This window comes from Hemicordylus capensis, chromosome 2 (genome assembly GCF_027244095.1).
Source record: "Hemicordylus capensis ecotype Gifberg chromosome 2, rHemCap1.1.pri, whole genome shotgun sequence".
NCBI lineage: Eukaryota > Metazoa > Chordata > Lepidosauria > Squamata > Cordylidae > Hemicordylus > Hemicordylus capensis.
The window spans coordinates 98,635,220-98,649,239 of NC_069658.1; the positions used below are offsets into that span (position 1 = coordinate 98,635,220).

The window sequence follows — 14,020 nt, forward strand, 5'->3', positions numbered from 1 at the left end:
TGGCCCTCCTGCAGATGTTGGCCTGCAACTCCCATCATCCCTGGCTATTGGCCACTGTGACTGGGGATTATGGGAGTTGTAGTCCAAAAACAGCTGCGGGGTCTAAATTGAAAAGGTCTGGCATGGTATGAAAAGTAGAAGTGCACAACATGAGTGCATGTGAGGGTTTGTATGAATTTTAACATGGAATTGCTTGCTGTGCAAGAAGCTTGTAAACACGTGAAGCAGCCATTTTTAAAAAAAATGCTAATGGCTCTGGGACTGAAGGTTCAGTAAGTCTTTTAAATTATTTATACATTTTCAGCCTCTTAGCACATGCTGTTGCTTGTTTTTTTTAATACCACAAACCATGTGAATTATTTGTCCCTCTGTTGCTTTTAATGTATGGGGCTTCAAATGACACTTATATAATGTCTAAAATGAGTTTGGTATTATTATGGCAAGAATAGCAATAGTACTATGGTGCTCTTTTGTGTTCAAGTGCAACTGCTGAAATAATAGAAATAAACGTTCAGTTCCTGGAAAGAGGCAAAGCTGCTTGTTCATTCAGAGCATTGAGAAATCCCTTATCTTCCAGTGGCAACAGGTGCAGCAGAGGTGTTACCATCCACTTACCTGGAAATGTCAATTCAAAGTTAATTGTTGCCTTCTGTTATGATTCATTTCCAGGAATTTCAAGAGCTACCTTTTCAATAGTGCAATGTATTGGAGATTTCCAGGGAGCAAGTATAGTACAATTATGTATCCTAAATAGTGGGTAGAAAACAGGGCTTTTAACTTTAATTTTAGGGTGATTAAATAATGTATTTGAGAGTTAAACTATTCTTCTCTTTATTACACCCAGTCTTTTACTATTTTGTTAATTCCTGGAAGAGTAACATGTTTTCTGGGGGATATATTCAAGAGCAATTGTTATTGAACATACCTGAAAAGAAATTGCTTTCGTTGACGATATTTCCTGGCAGCTTCCAAAGGAGAAGAGTGATTTCCTTGCTAAATTAACATTTTGAACCTGTGGATTATGACATTTTGAATTTTATTCTATTACCATTCCTCTTGACAAATAGCACCTCATTTGTGACCAGGTGCAATGAGTTCGAAGACTGAATACTGTGAATAACTCATATGGGAAGAGAAACTTCAATGCCCTGGTTGCTATTCATTGCCAGGCATATTTTAAAGGGGGGAAATATGGAAGTTAATTGAAAATGTCAAGCACAGACAACACAGTTACAACCATCATCTTAACACTATGATAAATGAAGAATAGAATGGCTTCACAGTTGTTCGTTACTTGATTGAAAATTTGTTGATAAATTAGCTTTTGGAGACTATAATCCATTGGAGTTCTGCAAGTGATTTTAACAGGATGTAATTTGTGTACTTTATCCATATAGTACCTCGTGTTTTGAAGTAAGGTCCCTTTCTGGCCTTTCTTGAGAGATGCATATAACTAGCAACACACAGAAGGGGCATGTCCATCAACAGTGGGTAGTGCTGATAAAGATTCAGAGCATCTGGGCACACATCTGATTTCTCATCTCCATCTGCTGATCACTGCACATGCACTTCCTGATCCTTCTGTGGGAAGCATGCACTTACAGGATTCACATGCATAGCTCCCCCTGCCTTATATCTGTACATCCTAATCTATCAAGAGGATCCTATCACAGAAATCAGCTTCCATGGGCTTGGAGACTGATCAGTCAGACACTTGTGAAGTCCTTCTTCCCAGTAATTGTCCTGCATTACTCTCGTTGTCAGAGACATAAAAAAAACTCAGAGAAAAAAACAACATGGCAGAGTAGAATATGGACAGATATGGATCTTACTGTGCAAAATTCTGGAGTGGTCATCTACCTTTTTCTATGATGAAATTGTTATCTTGTGGTTTGTCATACAACTAGCAACGAGGCAATTCCAAGGACATCAGAATAAACCATGTTACAGTTGGTTAATGACTGTAGCCATAAACAGATTTTCAAGTTGATATTATATATGTACATCCACTGGCAAGAGAACATCTCCTACTGTAAGGCCATATTTTAAAGAAACGCTTAAATATTATGTCTTAAATGTGCAAAATATGTCAGAAATGGAATCATAATTTTGGTCACCGCTTCTGATTCCATTACCAATGTGTATTGCATCCATAATATTTTGGGGTTTTTTGCAAAAAATATGGCCTTATAGTGGGTGATTTTCTCTTGGCAGTGAGTGTATATAACATAAACTTGAAATTTTGCTTATGGCTGCAGTTATTGACAAAGTGCTAAAATGCCTGATTCCATGACATTTGGAATTGCCCACCTGTAGACATAAGATTAATACCAGAAGTCAGTCCAGGATTTAAAAAAAAGAAAATGGCTATGGTAGACAGTACGGATGTGCCCAAACCGGTTCGGCACCTCTTTAGGGAAGCACTGGTTTGGGTTCCCATATTCACACCAATTCAGCGGGGCGGGGATTGGTTCCTTTAATAAGCAGGCCTTTACCTGCTCCTTCGCTTCCCCACCACTTTTCCGGGTGTAGTGCCCGCTTTCCAAAAGGCCATGCACATGCTGCTGGGAGCAGCACTGCAGCCACATGTGACTTTCTGGAAAGTGGGCACCGCACCCAGAAAAGTGGTGGGGCAGCAGAGGAGCAGGTAAGAATCTGCTTTTAAAAAGAACTGATCCCCGTGGCTGCCTGAGCCAGTTCAGGCACATCCCTAGTAGATCGTAAGGCTGTTCTCATGAGCACCCTAACCCAGGCTAGGGTAGGAACATAGGAAGCTGCCATTTACTGAGTCAGACCATTGGTCCATCTAGCTCAGTATTGTCTTCACAGACTGGCAGTGGCTTCTCCAAGGCTGCAGGCAGGAATCTCTCTCAGCCCTATCTTGGTAGCCCAGTCAGGGTTAGGCTGCTCATGTTCAGCACCAGGATCCATGTGGATCCCAACACTGCCTCGCATAACCCCACGTTTAAGCCTGGCCTTTAGCTGAGGTTAAGGGTGTCAGTGTGCCCTTCACCCCGACGCTAGGATCATGTGTGTGCTCAGGCTGCGCTCATCACAAGGTGTATTGTGGGATACATGGAGGTTGGGATGCATCGTCCTGGCCTCCGGAGATCTGCACAGTGTGAGATCTCAGTGCAGATCGCGTGGGAGTGCTGTCTGCACTCCTGCCAACGTTGCTGAATTGTCTGGCGGGGCTGGGAGAAGGTAAGTTTCACGCAGCCTTCCCCCCGCCCCCACCCTCTCCGCCTCCTAGTCGTGTGAATAGCCTTAGTGTATTCCTCCTTTTGAAAGTGCTCTCTTTAACCATGGTTAATCACTGTTTTGCAGGGAAGCACGGAAAATAAGTGATAAGAAAGATGATGATGGTTCGGTAACTAACCTGGCTGGTACAACACTAAAAAAGTCTGTACTTTCCAAAAACTGTTGCAGCAGTTAGAAATCAAGACCCCTTTCACCTCAAAGAAACTTTTATGGCACTTCTAAAAACAAAACAAATGAAGCATTCAGGCATAAGCTGGACAGGATGATTAGTAGAAGGGAAGAGGGGAGCCATCAGTCTTCCTGAGCCAGGCCCATAAAGATGTTCATCTGCTTCATACTCTTCGGAACAACGCTGAGCAAAAACAAGTTGGAGAGTTTCAATTTTCAGTCCAGTGGCAGGGTCAGACACTGCTGCCACTGGTCCTTAAAGACGGCAATTCCATGTCAGATCACCTGTGCCTTTTTAAGCCTACCTGCCCGATAACGACTTTAAGAGATCATCTACTGTGACTTCATATGTAAATATTAAGCTAACGTGGAAAGTCAACTTTCTGCTTTCTGACTTGCATTCGAGAAGACATTTGCTGATCTTTATAAAATGTCATTGCCAGCATAAAACACTCAACATGTTTGTTTTGAAAGTTCATGCTGTGTTCTGCATCAAGATCACAAGAAAAATGGTGGCAGCTGATACACAGAAATGGAGTTTGAGTTGTCCAACTCTGAACAAAATTTTCACCCCTGCAAAGAGCAACTGTTTGGTACAGAATCACTGGCATCATTGAGGAACTTTAGAATGAACTGATAAGACTAGATAAGTCTAAATAATTCTTATTTAGATAACTAAGTCTTTATTCTCAGTGAAGATTATGTATTGTCTGGGCTGTACTACTTCAGACTGTAGGGGACTCAAAAGATGGAATGCTCCCTAATTTCTTTTTAATCCTGCATATTAAAAACTAGCATATTAGGGGAAAGCCTAGGTTAGAATCTCTTTTTCAGACATCTTTTCCCCACCCGCCTCTGATTGGGGGGGAAACCCACCATACATTCATGTGATGCCCCACATGAATACAGTATGAAGTTATATAGTTCACCCATAGCTTTACCACTGCATTAAGATCTAGGCCTTAAACAAGTTCTAGGCCTTAAACAAGCCGTGCCATCTTTTGGAAGATCATTTTTATGGCAGAGTTTGCATCATTCAGTGGAGTTGAGCATAAAATATAAGACACCATCTCCTTGCCCTGCAAACAAGTTGTAGTTCTAACTGCAGGGATCAAGGATTCTCATCCTGTGCCGTAGTGAGTCTGGGGCAAGTACAGGCAGGGAGAAGGAAGTGCCACCTACTGGCTGGTCATATTACAACACACTTCCACACAGGCCTAGTTTAGAAACAGTTGATGAAGCCTTCTGAAATGTAACTAAAATCAGTGGACAGTTCACACCCGGAAATGCTCACCCTTGTGCTGGGCTTGAGTTTCAATAAACCAAAGGAAAAAGACAGTGTGCAAGGCCTCCAGAGGTAATAATGGGCAGCAAAGCCTCTGCAAACTAGGTTTATAAAAACCAGGGGCTTGGCCCTGACCCTCAGCCAATTAATACACGGAGAATTTACTAGCCTTTTGTATTGTTCCAATGAAGCAAGAACAACCTGTCACTTCCCCTCCTGAAGACCTATTGGGAGAGACGGATTGAAAAGACCGCCTTTATGGAGGCGCCTCTCTCTCTTTGAAACAGAGTGCTTTGAAGCATTCTTCAGTGTTGCAAATATGAATCCTGTTCAACTCCATTTTATGACAGAAATCTTGTAGTAACAAAAATGTAAGACTGAAATCCCTGTGGTATCTAGGTACTATGGCGTGCAGTGTGCACTTTAAGAATTGCATTCTATTTTATATCGTTTGACGCTGAAGGAGGAATCCAAGTTGTTTGTTCTGAAAAGCTCTTGGCGATCACTAAGAAAAAGTCTCAGCCGTATTGAGTGACTTGAGCTTTTTTAATAATACATTTCAAATGTTTTATTGTATTCATTGTCATATTCCCCCCCCCATAACTAACTTATAAAACTAGCCTAATTTTATAGATTTTACTTGCTTTTCTGGGACCAGGTTCTCAGTTTTGAAATAGAAGGAAACTAGCATCTGTGCGGCAGTATGTTCCCCCCACCTTCTGCCCACCTCCCCCCTTCTGCCCCAGTCTCCTTGGCCCCCCGCCCCCTTCTGCCCCAGTCTCCTCTACGTCGTCACCACCATTATGTTTCTCCTGCCTGCCCACTCGACCGCCATTATTTCTCGCTTTCCTCCCCTCTCCGTTTCCCCTTATTTCTTCTCCCCACCAACTGCCTGCTGTCTTTCCTCTTTCTGCCTTTCTCCTTGACTTCTTTCTTTCTTGACCTCTTTCCTCTTACTGCCTTTCCTCTTGACTGCGGCCGGGTGGGCTGGGGCCACCTCCGCTGCCACCATCCTCGTCGGCTTGCCCCCTTCTGCCCCAGTCTCCTCTGCTTTCTCACCGCCACCATTATTTTTCATCCGCCCACCATTATTTCTCCCCTGCCTGCTCAGCTGGGGCCGCCTCCAATCAAGATGGTGCTTGCAACTCTCACTCAATCTCGTGAAAGCATGCGAGACCATCTGCATGCATCCCCAGGCATTCTGTCGTTCTAGCTAAGTGAATTAAATATATAGATGTCTGTGAATGAAAACAACAATTGTTAGTTGTTCACATTTGTGCATGTCTATTCAACTTGGAACAATTTAGAAAAGAAAATTAAAAATAATCTGTAGACAGGTCTCCAAGTGGCCTTGCCCTCTTACTCCAGGTTGTTAGAGGAGGTGTACAATTTTGCTTAATGGTTGATGCAGTGTGAGAAATCCTCCTTGTAGCTATGACACTCAAACACTTCTTGAGATCTTTGTGATCTGCCAGTGACAGGACTGGGGCATGGAGATGATCTTGTTGACCAAAATTGTGTGTTTGGGATATAATGCATGCACTACATTAAGACAGCATACTAAAACAGGCTATTGTCCTGCTGCTTAAACTTGCTGCGTCAACAAATATAGAATGGGATGCTGCTGATGTAGCAATGCTGAGCTTAATTCTGGGGGTGCTACAAAGCAGATAAACCAGCTCCCCCCCAAAAAAGTTGAAATTGGGGTGAATGGGAAATGGGAGTTTGTATAATTGAGCCAATATAAATGCAAAATTATGGAAGTAAGCCGGCACCGATCTTTATAGAATGTCCTCTATTTTTATTGATATGCATGCTAAACCAGAGCAACTCAAGCCTCAAACCCAGAGTTGTTAGGTTTCATGGCTTGTTTTCTTACTATTTTGAAATACCATTAGCTGAAATCTTGAGGTGTTCATAACTTTAGGATACAGGTCCTGGATGTGAACAAAAATTTTTTTAAAAGTTTTTTTTAATGAGTTAAAATTAGTTTAAAACATTACAACCATAGGATTTTATGTACTGTATACCAAAGTTTTGAATATTTGATACTAGCAGCCTTGCTGATATATTTATGGACAAGCTTTCCTTTTAAGCCACATGGCATCAGAGCTAATCTGGAGTTTTCTTGTACTGCTTTGAAATGTTTTTTTCAGTACCAAAGCACATAAAAGTATGACAGCAAAAGCAATATGTGTACAGATTTGATTACCTCCTCCATCAACCAACATAATTGGACTTTTTGTGATTTATTCTCTTTTTGAAGTCTCTAATGCGGAGTAAGTTACCTTTTTGTGAGCATACACCTTGTTCATTTCAGTGGAAGGTGAAGCTCCATGCAATGGGACCTGCTGCATGGAGCACTCCATCAATTTAATTGAATCAAGAAATCTGCTTATACAAGAGTCCATATGTCCACTGGAGTACAGGTGGAACTCTGGGTTGGAACAACTGAGCTAAATAGGCCCCCAAGTGTATGCAAGTATAAGTAGTTAATGGAATTCAGGCTATTTGTAAAAAAACACACACCCCTTCTCTGCTGGTTTGTTAATACCTAACTTGTAGTCCTAACCACAATACTGGTATTTTTATTTATCTAGTGGCTATATTACCTTGTGTATTTATTTAAAAAGAAAAATCTTGATATGTTTTTGCTCCTGGTAAATTCTGTACATACGATTATTTTTATGCATTTAACACAGAACTATTATTTTTGTCTCTTATTGTGTATTTTAAAAAAATGTTAGCATGTTTTTGTTTTTGTTTTTGAGGGAAAGAGCTTTATGCTTTTGTACTCTTAAAGATTTGATCTACTTGTGCTTTGGTAGCCAGATATTTAACACATGCTAGTAGTTTGTGTGCCAAAAATATACTACACTGAAATTTCTTAGAATTAAAATTATGTATAATACATGAATGAGCACTGTGTTTATTGACAGCATCATATTTTGTAGTCTTTCTAATACAGTATTTGTTTGCTAAGAAATACTCAAACAATTGCAATGTACCATCTTTTTTGGTTTCAGAAACCTTTAGGTTTCATAATCACCTTGAGAAGATGCTTTCTTCATTTCCTAACTTTACCTAACAGGAAATTCCTATGTTAAATATTCTATATCCTATATAATAAAAGCCCTGTGTGTGATCCCGTGTGCCCGTGTCTTTTTCGGCCGTTCTGAGCATGCGCGGAGTGCATGCTCAGAACTGCCGAAAAAGATACGGCCGCCCAGACACGGGCGGCCATCTTTTCCAAAGTTTAAGGACAGACCGTGTTGTGTTTAGGGACAGACCAAAACGGCCCGCTTAAATGGCCCCGCGGCCACCGCCGCTGACCAGCCACCCACCCACCCTCCAAGCTGATATTTGCACAAAAAACCCCACCCTCACGTTTAAGGGCCAAAACGGCCCATGAAAATGCCCCCGTGGCTATCGCCGCCAAACGCCCGCCTGCCCTCCCAGCGGCCGAGACCTCCTTACCCATACCCGATCTCTTCTGCCCGAAGCCACGTCCTTTAATCGATTGCATTAGCAACGCAGAGAAGGAGAGAGGAGCTCGCATGCAGAGCTCCTCACTCCTTAAAGCCTCTTCCCGTACTGGCGCTTTGGCCGCAAAGGACGCAATAGGCGTCCTTTGTGGCCAAAGCGCCAGTACGGGAAGAGGCTTTAAGGAGTGAGGAGCTCTGCATGTGAGCTCCTCTCTCCTTCTCTGCGTTGCTAATGCAATCGATTAAAGGACGTGGCCCCGGGCAGAAGAGGTCTTGGCAGCTGGGAGGGCGGGCGGTTGGTCGGCGGCGACAGCAGCCATGGGGGCATGTTCATGGGCCGTTTTGGCCCTTAAATGTGGGGGTGGTGGGTTTTTTGTGCAAATATCAGCTTGGAGGGCGGGCGGCCGGATGGCTGCGGGGGCATTTGAATGGGCCATTTTAGCCCTTAAACGTGAGGTGGGGGGGAGAGGAGGACTCAGCCAGCTGGGAGGGCGGGCTGCCAGAACACACACATTTGCACAAGCACAAAAAAACAAAGAGCAAAAGAGAAAGAGACACAGAGAGAGAAACAGACAGACAGGGGAAAAAAAACAACAACCAAACAAAAACAAACAATAAATAAGAAACACTTAAAAGCAAAAATAAAAGGCTAGCGCCCATTATTATAACGGGCTTAAAAATACTAGTTGTTTTATTAAAATATACGTATTTTATATTATCCTCCAGTTTCTTGCCTTGGTCTACCTCAAGGCCTGGTACCAATGGAGGGTCCACAGATACAGTTGCCATAGCAACTGGCCTTCCCATCTGACAATTATTCCTTCCGTTGTCTCTGCATGCTGCACAATCAGAACTTCCTTCTGAACCACAGTGTGATGTCAAAGTTGCCACCCTGTTCCTCATCTTTTCCTGGAACTCTGCATGCAGGGGGGTTTGGGAGCATCGGGATCTCATTTCTGCCTTCACATGGTGCTTTGTGGATCTTTGGAATGTTGATGTGTTATGCAAAGTCAAGACAAAATCTCCCTTGGGTTCAAAGCTTGGGGAGAGTCAAGGTTGACCTCTGACTTTATGTTCAACTTCAGAGATGTTGGAGTGCCTCCAAAGCATACACACAATCGGTTGGACATACAATCCTATCTCTCTCCCAAGTACTCAGTGCATGCGAGAGAGGCCTTGGGAGGAAGGGTCTGCGTCAGTGGTGGCCTCAAATAATGCCTGGCTACCAAGATCAGCCAGATTTTGTGGACCAATTTGTGGTACCATTTACTTCATGTGGTACCGTCCTCTTCAGTTTCTAAAATCTTCCTTCCTTGCTTTCTTTCATTTGACTTATGACTTGTACTGCCCATTCAATTTTCCTAGCTTTTTAAGATTTCAAGGTTTTTTTCAAGGTTTTTAGGTACAACCGAAATAACATTAATAAAGTGAACAGCCAGTCATGAGAGTGATGAATAGAGCAGTAATAAGCATACACCGCAGATAAATCATAAGCAAAATATAATGGATTATCAAGGTAAGGCAAGACAGCTTTGTTCATTTAGCACTAGGCATATTAGGTTTCTTGCTGACTATGACAAAAGTCTAGGTGGACATTAGCAAAGGGATTTCATGCACTTTTAATATGCTCAGAATATTGGGGTTTTTTTTGGGGGGGCACATTAGTGCACATTAGTGTATTGGGAAGCCATGATTAGTCACAGTTTCTGAGTGCATGTATACTGAAAGTATTACAACAAAGTAGATCACTTTAAACCTTTAAAAATCCAGTACGACATAGGAGGCAGCAAACAATAGAGAACAGCCACATACATGAGATCATTTTTATCTGAGTTGACAGAAACCAAGGGCATAAGAGTGTCAATGACGCGCACTCCACCAAGATGAGAATCTAAAATACAAGAGATTCCATCCTAGTCTCTGTATGGTCCAAACAGTTTGGAAAAGGCATTGCCTTCTTTCTTTCTGAAACAGCTTGATTGTGACTTTAAAAAAACCCAAACTATTTAAATGAAAACACCCATGTGTATATTGCTTCATACTTTTATTTAAGAGCAGAAATTACAGCTTTTTTATTTCAACAATGCATTTTCTTGCCCCCTTATCTTCCCCTACCCTTTCACATTATATTGTAAATATAATGTAGTTACATCATATATAATATATTGTAAATTTATTATATTGTAAATTTCTCAGCCTACTGATTCCCAAAAGGGGCTAGTAGAAGGAAGAGTGACAGCTTGGGCGGGGCACTGACTGCTGTGTTTGCCTGTGCCCCACCTCCTCCAGCTGTGTCCATTACTGGGGTTGCTGCTGCTGCTGCTATAAAGAGAAGACTGGGCCAGGGGTGCGAGCTGAAGGGCGAGAGCACAAGGGCTCTTGTCCTTGTGGCTCTCAGCCTTGGAGTGAGCAGTCTGGTGCCTTGGAAGACCTTTCTTTTTTCCATCATGAAGCCAGTAAGAGAGCATGTCCTGGACCTGGCTTTCATCAAACAAAGGAGCTGTGTTTGGTTGGGCTGAGGAGCTCTGTCCTCCAGGTTTCCTGATCATGCAGCAACCCTGCCTGGAGGGTTGGGGAGGGGGTGTTGCGGTCATCTATTGAGAGACCTTTCCCATTTCCAGGTGTCCTGTCAGGCAATCTCAGAATTTTGAGTGTTTGTCTTTGAGGGTGGGCCTCCGAGAGAGGCTGGGGATTCTGCTGGTGTACCGACCACCCTGCTGCAGTCTCCCTATCTGAGCTGGCAGGGATGGCCTCGGAGATGGCTTTGGGTTCCCCCAAACTTAGTCTCTTGGGGGATTTCAATGTCCATGCTGAGGGCCCCCTAGGCAACCATGGGCCTATCTCAGCTGGTATCTGCCCCCCCTGCCCACAATTTTGATTGTTCTTAATGTGGTTTTAGAATATTGTTTTAAAAATTTTAAATTGTTATTTTTTAAATTTCTTGATTTTGTTTTTAACTAATGTTTTAATGTTGTGTTTAGCTTGTTGTAAACTGCCCAGAGACGTAAGTTTTGGGTGGTATAAAAATATGTTAAATAAGTAAATAATAAATGAACAACCCGGGCTGGCTCTCTGTTCCAATCCAGAGATTCACTAGGGCCTCAACAGAGTCACCAGCTCTGGACACTGAAAACTCCCCAAGGGCTGTCTGGAAACCAAGCAGATCCATAAGCCTCCAGGGGCGGCCCATTCTAATTGGTCCGCCACCTCTGCAGAGGGCAGACAGAGCAGTTAAATGAAACCCCACCAGATGGTGATCTGTCCATGACAAGGGAGTTATCTCAAACTCCCCCACCTCTGGATCTGGTTTTTGCCAACCAGGGAATAAATGATCTGGCGGTGAGAGAGTTTGAGATAACTCCCTTGAACTCTCCCCACCCTTGCCCCTTCTTCGACCCTTCCCCTGGCCAATGTGGATTGGCAAGAGTGGCAAGAGCCAAAAGAGCCGAATCTGGAACCAGGAGGGAATAAAAAAAAAATACATAGTACTAGTATAGCATTAAGAGGTAACAAACTCCTCTCAAAATACAGGCACACCTTGATTGTCAGTTGAGCTGTAGAATAAATTGTGGTATGCAGCAACAAAGCATGTAGCTAAAGCATTCATTAACATATTATGCATATTATGCATATTATGGTAGCTTGTTTTAACTCTGATGGTAAAACACTTTATACTCTGCTCTTTTGCCTCTTTGATTGCCAAATTAAATACAATGGGAACTTGCACTCTATTTACAAAATGTTCTCTCACCCATTTGCTAAATAACGTCTTCTGGCACAGATGCTCAGCAGGTCTGTAGTTACAGTTTCTTCTGTAGTTTGTGGTCTCACTCTCTCTTTCCCCCCTTCTTCTCACAATCAAATCAAAGCTCAGGCCTTATAGAGTAATTCAGCCTATCAGAGCAATCAATTCCAAATGATTTTCTGTCATTGCAATTCAGGCAGCACATCAAACCTTCCAAATCTCACCTTGCAGGATTTGTAATGAAAATAACCATGCAGAGAGAGAATGATGTTTACGGCTCCTGTGAGGAACCCCTGGTATCACTTTGTGTAATACAGAGCAGCGTGTGGTTTAGCGCTCTTAACTGCCAAGCACTGTAGTCACACGATGCTATAATCGCTTTGGACAGATTTGCATATTTTGCTTTATTTAACATTTATATGAACCAAAGCGCCCATCAACTTTTGAGAGAGAATTGGCCCATCAACTTTTGAGAATCCCACAGAATAAAGCTGTGGATTTTAAAAATGTGATCACAAGAGGGCAGCATTGCCCAACGCAATCCCATTCTCTTCCAACAATCATAATACAGTTCCTTAGGACAGAGCGTCATAAAAGAAAATCATATTAAAATATATGTAATAAAAAGTAGGTTTATTTTCAGAGGCACCTTTTAAGCTTAATCTAGTTAAGAGTCTGTCTGGCATTTCCTTGATTTTTTGAGGGATTCTTACAGTATTACTTTGCTATAATAATAATAAATTAAAAAAAAAATTAATAGTTTTAAGCAAAACCAGGCACACAAAATCTTAATTAGAATTTCACCATGTTTTACCAAGCTGGTTGATAATCACAGCCAACAATGTAAAAAACCAACAAACGCTAGCCATATTTGATATTGTAAATGCTGGATGGTTTTCAGAAATGGAGGGGGGTGACTTTGTTACGAAAGTGAACTGTTATGGGCCAATTGTCTTATCATGAAAAGCAGCTCATTAAATGGGGTTGTGGACTACGGTAGGAATCTGGCTTATCTGTCCCCATACAAGCATATTGCATGTCTTTCTGGCAAAAGCTTGTTTGCTAAGTCACTCCTCTTAAATTATTCCTCACTTGGGCAGTGCTGATAGGTTATTTTAATTAAATTGGGTCACTTGGAGAGCAACCAACCAATCCCTGCTGTTGTGCAGCCTTTCATTTTAATTGCATGTGGAACAGTGCAAACTAGATGGAGCACAATTGTTCTTAAGGGCAGTTTCATTGAACTGATTGATTGATTGATTAAGTGCCGTCAAGTTGGTGTTGATTCTTCGCGACCACATAGATAGATTCTCTTCAGGATGATCTGTCAGGTACAAGGTTCTTTATTTGCGACCCAAGGTCAGCATAACATAACGTAAACAAAACATCTCATAACATAGAAAGATACAATTGGAAAAAAGAGATATGTAAATATAGTTAAATATCCACGAATAAATAATCAGTAAAAATTTAAAATTAATCAAAGACAAGCTCGCTGCCGTAACAATACTGCAATAGAACAGAATTTGGCCACCTTAAAGGTGACATCTAAAGTTCTATCCGCAAGAAGATAGGAAACATAAAAATCTCCTGAGCAAACTGGGAAGGGTGTCAGAAGAGGAGTTAATAAGGAACATCTTAAACTCTATATAATGGACAGCACAACAAAACATGTTGGATGGATTCAACTTCCTCCATACCACATGGGCATAATCTAGCCAGGATGATCTGTCTTCAACTTGGCCTTTAAGGTCTCTCAGTGGTGCATTTATTGTTGTCATAATCGAGTCCATCCACCTTGCTGCTCGCCGTTGTCTTCTTCTCTTTCCTCCATCTTTTCCCAGCATTATAGATGTCTCAAGGGAGCTGGGTTTTCACATAATGTGTCCAAAGTATGATAGTTTGAGCCGAGTCATTTGTGCCTTGAGTGAAAATTCTGGATTGATTTGTTCTATGAGCCATTTGTTTGTTTTCTTGGCTGTCCGTGGTATCCTCAAAAGTCTTCTCCAGCACCCAAGTTCAAAAGTGTCAATGCTTTTTCTATCTCGCTTCTTCAAAGTCCAGCTTTCACATCCA

At 42.0% G+C, this 14,020-nt stretch overlaps 1 protein-coding gene across 3 annotated transcripts in view; it reads left to right on the top strand.

The window, feature by feature from the left end:
* RASEF (RAS and EF-hand domain containing) overlaps window positions 1-7,627 on the top strand; it is a 53,014-nt gene extending 45,387 nt beyond the window's left edge. For all 3 annotated transcript variants that reach the window (XM_053303582.1, XM_053303583.1, XM_053303584.1), the window contains exon 17: window positions 3,328-7,627. In XM_053303582.1, the coding sequence (XP_053159557.1) occupies window positions 3,328-3,436 (109 nt within the window). In that variant the 3' untranslated portion in view covers window positions 3,437-7,627. The remainder of the gene's footprint in view (window positions 1-3,327) is intronic.
* Window positions 7,628-14,020: the final 6,393 nt, after the last annotated feature.